The sequence below is a fragment of the Apodemus sylvaticus genome, chromosome 6 (genome assembly GCF_947179515.1).
Source record: "Apodemus sylvaticus chromosome 6, mApoSyl1.1, whole genome shotgun sequence".
Classification (NCBI taxonomy): Eukaryota; Metazoa; Chordata; class Mammalia; order Rodentia; family Muridae; genus Apodemus; species Apodemus sylvaticus.
Window position 1 is genome coordinate 101,461,859 of NC_067477.1, and position 7,656 is coordinate 101,469,514.

The window sequence follows — 7,656 nt, forward strand, 5'->3', positions numbered from 1 at the left end:
CACACACACACACACACACACACACACAGAGAGAGAGAGAGAGAGAGAGAGAGAGAGAGAGAGAGAGAGAGAGAGAGCACAAAAATAGCACTAGCTAAAATTTATTGAGTACTGGCTATGTATCAGGCCTGGCACTGGGCACCTTCGTCACTAGGCAATGGGTCCTATTCTTCAACTTAGTTGCACAGGGGGGAAGCTGAGGCAGGAGGTTATGTGGCTTGCCTGCCTGCAGTACGCACTGCTCAATGACTGCGCTGGGTCAGGTGGTCCGCTTGGGCTGTTAGTGAGGGCGTGGCTTATCTGATGGGTGTGTCCCAAGCAGCCACTGTTTGTTCTCTTCATACTTGTATTTCTCCCAGGCTGGGGTTTCTTGGGGATCCCCAAAGCCGGAAACTGTACGTACTGGTGTTGGCCTCTGGGGCTTCATGGGAGAAAGGCACCACAGAGTGCTGTTCGCCGCACAGGGAGCTGAGGGATTCCAGGAAGAGCTTTCTGAAGGAGGAAGACACAGCGTTGTAGAGGACTGGGGTCACTGCCGAGCTGACGTAGAAGAGCGTGTTGGTCACCATGTAGAAATAGTGATAGAAGTCATAGAGCTCACTGGAAGGCAAACCCAGAGGTCCGGTTAGAGGCTGTCACCTCTCACAGTGCCCTCAAGTCCCCATTCGAAGTGCCAAGTGAGCAAGGAAGTTCTTTATGTTGACAGGGCACAGTGGAAATAGTACACACTTCTATCACAGCCCTTTCCTGATGCATTCCATCCAGCCTCTGTGACTTCCTGGCTTTGATTACTGATCAACTATTAAACAGATGATAGCCTGATAACAGAGGCTATCTGCTTAGGTCAGTGAGATGCTGGTAGTCCTGTGGTATGGCTGAGGAGATTTGAGATGCTGGTAGTCCTGTGGTATGGCTGAGGAGATATGGCTTCACCAAGAAGGGAAGCCCTCCCCCACCCTCAGTCATCATGCTCTGTGTGACAGATTCTTTGCAGTATTAAGGGCTTGGTATATGCTTCTGTATGCGCGTGTGTGGGAGGGGTGCTGGTTGATCCTGAGGATGAGGTATCTGTAGACACAGCTAAGTTATTATTATGGGATCTCTACTCTGTTGGGTGTTTGGCTTCCATTTGTGATCACAGGCACAGTGATTTCCAAAAGACTCTCATGTAGCTCAGGCTAGCCTTCAATTTTTTATGTAGCCAAGGATAGACTTGAACTTCTGATACTCCTGCATGCACTTCACAAAATCTGGGAATACAGATGTGCACCACTATACTCAGCTTATGTGATGCTGGGGATCAAATATAGGGCTTTGTTCATATTGGGCAAAATCTCTATCAATTGAACTGTATTTCCAGTCCATAAATTTTCTCTTCTCTAACTGTGATAAAAAACCATCCATTGATCTCCACATGACCTTTATCATGGAACTATGCTGAGTCTTTAATAAGATGGTTGTCACCACCTGTCTGGGCTTCAGACTTTGGTCTGTTCTGGTGTCAAGATCCTCACAGCCCTGACTTCTCTATACAAGGCCAGTCACAACCACGGCCTTATCACGTCAGGAAGATTTTTAGAGAATGCCCTGTTCCTGCCAGGCATGACACATGATGTCATCCCAGTTCTTGGAAGACTGAGGCAGGAGGAATGCCATGCTTGGCCACAAAGAAAGTAGTAGAACAGGTGAGGCCCAATAGCAAGACTTGGTCTCAAAACAAACAAGAAAACCCGCAATTCCTTGTCCCCCACCTCCAGCTGGAAGATTCTGAAAGTAGAGCCTGAGCAGGACCAGACAGACTACAGGCCAAAGATTCAGAAAACTTGGCAGCTGAGGCTCCATTGTCTGGCTCCAGCCCAACCCAACAGTCTCTTCTCCGTGGCCAGAAAGCCACGGCACACTTACTCAGTCCATCCATCATCAGGGATGTAGCAGTACATGAGCCTGCGAGCATGGTACGGCAGCCAGCAGATGACATACACAGCCACGATGGCTCCTGGAGGCCAGTGGGAGAAACACACAGAGAGAGAGGGCATAGCAGACAGAAAGCAAACATGTTCTCAGTTACATCACTGTTGAGGGAAAACCATGCTCAAGGGGACAACAGCAATTCCTGTGACATCTTCCTGCAGCCAAAGGATGGGAAGAGAATTTTAAAGTTATTGGATACGAACCTTCCAGGTCCTTGGATACAACAGGCTTCCAGAATTTTCCATTAGCTACTGGAATGCACTGTCTACTTAGGACTAGATATGCCCACCCGGCTGACTGCATGGGCAGCGTCATATAAATGCCTTTTGGGCACTGCAAAGCCTCTCCCTTAACTCTTCCTTTTCCTTCTGCATGGGCGATGGTACCATCATCAGACCTTAAGCTAAGATCTTCTTAGCTTTCTCCCCTTCCACATCTTGCCTTTTAATGGGTTCTTCCTCAGAGACTGTCCACTCTGTTTCTTCCTTGCCCTCACAGCTGCCACTGTAGGAAGCTTCTGTTTCCTTCCCTCTGGACTCCAACAACCTTCTCCTACCGTGAGCAACCATCCACATATTACCCAGTGTGGTCCCTGCAGCAATAGCATTAACTGGTATTCTGGTAGAAATGCAGATTCATTAACCCACTCAAGACCTCTTGGGTTGGAATCTCACGGCTGGGCCCTGCACACTGGCTCTTAGAATGTCCTGGATCACAGCCTTGTATGCCTTGAAGTTTAGGACTACTATTGGCCCACATGCTAAAGAGCTATGAAGGCAACAGATATTCCAGACATTGGCTTTTGGACCTTCTGCCCAGCAACTACAGAGTGAAGCCAGACACATTCCTGGACTGATTTTGTGTGACTCATCACATCCAGTGGCACTTAGCAATTACATCTTCTTCCCACAAGATGGTGATGTTGCAGAGAACACAGATCTGTCTCATTGGATCCTCCCAGACCTCAGCTAGTGCCCAGATTTCAACTGGGGCATGATGGGCACTTGGAGAGACCTGTTTTCCTGTCCCTTTAAAAAAGTGTCTCTTACAAGGCCAGATTGTTCTGGATCCTTACAAAGGCAAACTAGTAAACAGATGAGTGCTGTGAGCAGGAGAGTGAGTACAAGAGGAAAATGGGACTTGGGGACCCAGCCAGTCTGAGAGTCCACAATAGTCAGACTGCAGTCCTTTTGGCTTTCCCACACAGCCCAACTTTCTGACACAGAGCCAAGACCCTCCTGTGTGGGTATGCTACTCCCTGTGTGGATCTGTAATTTCATGCACAAAATTCCAATTCTTTCTTTTAACTATCCCATTGTGCTTTTGAGGTACAGGAAAAAGAAGGCCTAGAAAGGGGCACTAGCTTGCCAAGGTCATCTAGCCAGGGACTATGGACTGAATCCCTAGTACCTGGGCTCCTCTCTCAGGGTATTGTGGTAGAGGACTTAACTGAGAACCTGGGCGCTGTGCTGGAGGCTGCGGATCTGGCTGGCATCCTTGTGTCTCACCAGGCTGGCTTGGACCCCCAGGGAGAGGGTCTTTCTCCATGTGATGAAGCCCAGGAGGCCTTCCTCACTCAGGAGCTCCAGGCGGCTGGGGATGGAGTTGACTTGGGCGGAAGCTGATGGTACCTGGGAGTAGAGTGCCATCAGGTGGTTGACAGTGATCCCATTCAGGAAAGCAGTGAGTGCCAAGGGGAGAAAGAAGGAAACCAGCACATTCACCTGTGAAGGTAATTCCGAGGGTTACGGGGGCAGCCACCAAAGGCCCAAGGCTCTGGACATCAGGTTTGCTCTGTGCTAAGAATCTGCATCAGCAGAAGTAGGGGATCAAAGGCCTGGGAGGTAAAGCTAAGGAAAGTCCCAGAACTGATGCTACATTGCAAGCCCAAGGTCACAGAGAAGACATACTTCCCAATGGACAGGAATCAAATTCTTTCCTAGGAGACAGACACATCACTGGATGCTTACCCTCCTCACCCACTTTCTTCTGAGCTCTGGAAACAGAACCCTGAGTGCCCCAGCCTGCCTTGCGGTCTTTATATTCAGTGTCTTCAAATGGCTAGATACCTTCATTTAAAAACAACAGTCTATGGGCTGGAGAGATGGCTCAGTGGTTAAGAGCACTTACTGCTCTTGCAAAAACACCAGAGCTCTGTTCCCAACACCCGAGCTGGGCAGCTCACAGCAGCCTGTAATTCCAGCCCTAGGGAATCTGATGTCCTCTTTTGTCCTCTGCAGGCACCTGTACTCATGTGGACATACCCATATACCCAGACATACACAAGTGATTAAAAATTAAGTGAATCCTTTTAAAAAAATCCCAGTCTATTATCACAGCCTCAGTTGTTGGGAATCAGGCCAGGAGGTCACAATAAGTGTTAGATCTGGGGACGTGTCTCAGTCTACCCAGCAAGGGCAACAGAAGTATTCAGAACCATGTGGCAAAGGGGAGCCCGTGCCAGAGCTGGGTCACCGTGAGTCTCCGTGAAGTGCGGCTGCCTGGACATACCCAGGGCGAAGGCGGCAGTGGCTTGTGGTACTTTTCTCTCTGCTCATCCTCCTGCAGGTTGTATGTCTTATTCATATGCCTTTGGGAGGACTGCATGAGGAGATTATGCAGAGAGGGGAAAGGGAGAAAGGCCGCAGGAGGCCGTGGGGAAATGTCCTCAGGTGACCCAGGTTAGGTGCTTCAGTGGAAGGGAAGTTAGAGATCAGGTCCCTAGAGTATAAACGGGAGGGGAGAAGAGAGCACAGGCTGAGGACCTGCTGTGCCGTATCCCTGGCACCTTCATGGGGTCACATTTAATAATTTTCATGACATCCATGCCTTGTTTTTGGCATCCAGGCAAATCCAGGCATGCGAACCACACCCACCAGTAGACAAGCACTCCTTCCTGCCTCAGCAGGGACAAAGAGCAGAAATAGGGCCTCCTGGGAGCCAGCAAACTGATCATTCTGACTCAGGGTCCCAGTCCTCCTTACTATCCGTGTACTGAATCCTTCTCTAACTTGAAGTTTCTTCCTGTGTTTCCATCACTCCCAACAGAGTCCCGACTTAACCCTTCAGTTCCTCCCACTCCCTCCCTCCAGATAATGGCTGAACTCTCTTTCTAGAGATGGGCATGATGTTTCAAATACCAAACTCCTTTTTAAAGTAAATCCATTACAAACAAACCGTTGTTAGACATTTGGTCCCCTTGTCACCACTCAAGGAGAAAGTGGACCAAAAAGGCATAAGGCAGCCCTGTAGAACATGCTTAGACATGGGCACAGTCGGCTCTTCCCGCGGTTTCTCCTGATTCCTCTTGGGTGGAAAGGAAGGTGGTAAGTAAAGGACTGATGAATAGGTCCTAGACTCCTTCCTCCCTGCCCACCAGACCCAGCTCATACACACGGGGTGGCGCAGAGGAGAGAGAGCTTTATGCCAGCCACTGCAGCCTTGTACTGTGGCAGGAGAATAGGGTGGAGAGAAAGAGGTGTCAAGATTAGTATCAGAGAAACCAATGGCCGAGAAAGGCTGGTGACCCTCACCAATGGCTGCACATAAGAGTCAAAGCATGCAATAGAAAAAGACCGTGAATTACAAATGTGGGAGAAGGCAGATGCAATGTAAATGACACATAAAAGGCCATGCCTACTCTGTTCTCCTGGCCAGTGCCCCTGAGCTTCTAACAGAGCCCTCTTCTGCTCTCTGTCCACTTCAGTTGTGCAAGTGGTTTCTTCCTGATAAAGCATTCTGTTCTACCACCGTATGTGTGCCCCTAGTCTAATCCATCATTCTGGCACACAAGGACTTGAAAATCTCAGCAGTAGCCTCCAGACTCCAGTCTACACCTGGCCAGAAATTCAGTGCAGAACGATATGATGGTCCAGTCATCTATGCAACCCCCTAATCCCACTGATACACTGATCCAGTAATGTCCTGATACACTGACCAGTGCACCTTTCTGCATTTTCATGGGTTTACCCTTCCAGATCCTCTGTGCGTTCATGGGTGGTGAACCCTGCTTTTGGTCCTTTGGATTTCTGGGAAGGACCCTGGAGAGGTTGCTTTAGTTTCCTTCACTACCCCAGTGTGTGTGTGTGTGTGTGTGTGTGTGTGAGAGAGAGAGAGAGAGAGAGAGAGAGAGAGAGAGAGAGAGACCTAGGACCACTGTTATTTGAGCAGTTGCAGGGCAAACTTAGAGAGCCCTGAGTTATAGAACCACTGGAAACCTGTGACTTGGAAAGGTGAGACTTGCTTTAAAAAAAAAAAGCTGCAAAGTGCTGGGAGTGGGTCACATGCTGGGTGGGGTGGTGGGGCAGAAGAGAGGTCTTGGGAGCAGAGTGTTGAGGAAAGGCTTTCAGACAGAGGTAAAAGCAGTTCATTTCTAGGGTTAAGAAGAGATGGAGAGGAAGGGAACAAAAAAATGCTTGACCTAAATGCCAGAAAGAGACACCGGGCAGAGCTGGGGGTGGGTGGGGGAAGCAGGTGAGCATCAGTGGGCAAGGAAGGTCCAGGAAGTGAGGCCAGAAGCCCCATCAGCCCCAGAACACAGGCCCAGAGAGAGCCCCCTCGACTTCCGGGAGGCCCATTCAAGAGCCACATAGTTGGAGGGGCCCAAGTGCAGAGTTTAATAGGACGTGAAATCTGCATTTTCACAGGCTCTTTTTATGGTCCCTTTTTTAAAAGTTGGAGTGTGTGTGTGTGTGTGTGTGTGTGTGTGTGTGTTAAAGGCTAACTGTAGGGCGTAGGTTTACCCTTCTAGTGTGCCCCACTTCCTGCTCCTGTACCTGGATAAAGACCTGGAGCGTGGCGCGGCTCACCAGCACCGTGCACACTCGCGAGGCAGGCTCAGGCTCCCCGTCGGCGTTCTCCAATTCGTGCTTCTGTCCCATGATAACCGCCATGGGCAGGGCAAAGCCCAGAGAGGCGACCCAGACCAGCGACAGCAGGCGGCGGGTGCGGCGCGGGGTGAGTAGGCGGCGGGCGCGCAGAGGCTGGCACACGGCCAGGCAGCGCTCTGCGCTCAGGCTGGCCACGCTCAGCACCGTGGCGTAGGCGCACAGCTCGCGCACGAAGTAATAGCCACGACAGCCGAGATCGCCGAAGACCCAGGGGTAGTGGGACCACACGAAGTTGTAGAGCTCCATGGGCAGGCTGACCAGCAGTAGCAGCAGGGCTGACAGAGCCAGGCTGAGCACGTGATAGCGCAGGCGCCCGGGACGCCCGGCCCTCGCCTTCAGCACCACGTGCACGGACAGCGCATTACCCGCCGCGCCGAATGTGAAGATGAGCGAGTAGAGCGCCGTGAACAGCACCTTGGCCCAGAAGCGAGTGTCCACGCCCAGCCGCGCCTCCAGGCTCAGCCCTGAGCTGGGGCTGGGCTTCGGGGGCCACAGGCTGCTGGTCTCCATCTCTGTCTCGTGGTGGCCTGAGCTCCCTCCCTCTCACTGCCCAGAGCCTGGGCTAGCTGCCCGGGGAGCCAGCACCACCTCCTTTCTGGGAACCTCCAAAGCTGGGAGGACACGCCCCTGGAGGGAGTTCCAGAGCAGAATCAACCTTCAATTTCTCTTCCATTCGGTTCCATCCAGAAAAGCACGTGTTGGCGGAAATAAGTGGGGGAGGGCATCCTTTGAGGTTCACCTGAATAGCATCACTGGTAGGCCATGTGACCCGTTAGTAAGTTTTAAAAAACCTTCT

The 7,656-nt window shown here is 51.1% G+C and overlaps 1 protein-coding gene across 5 annotated transcripts; it reads right to left on the minus strand.

The window, feature by feature from the left end:
* Positions 1–338: 338 nt before the first annotated feature.
* Ntsr2 (neurotensin receptor 2) lies at positions 339–7,370 on the minus strand. 5 transcript variants are annotated; one of them, XM_052186076.1, is made up of 4 exons: positions 6,747–7,370; positions 3,422–3,695; positions 1,906–1,996; positions 339–540 (listed from the first exon to the last, which is right to left on the minus strand). In XM_052186076.1, the coding sequence occupies exons 1-4, from the start codon at positions 7,368–7,370 to the stop codon at positions 339–341; spliced, it is 1,191 nt and encodes a 396-aa protein (XP_052042036.1). The 5 variants fall into 5 exon arrangements, with proteins under 5 accessions (XP_052042036.1, XP_052042035.1, XP_052042039.1 ...); XM_052186075.1 differs by having other exon boundaries at positions 339–600; XM_052186079.1 differs by lacking the exon at positions 339–540 and adding an exon at positions 563–600 and having other exon boundaries at positions 3,603–3,695.
* Between the last annotated feature and the right edge of the window lie 286 nt (positions 7,371–7,656).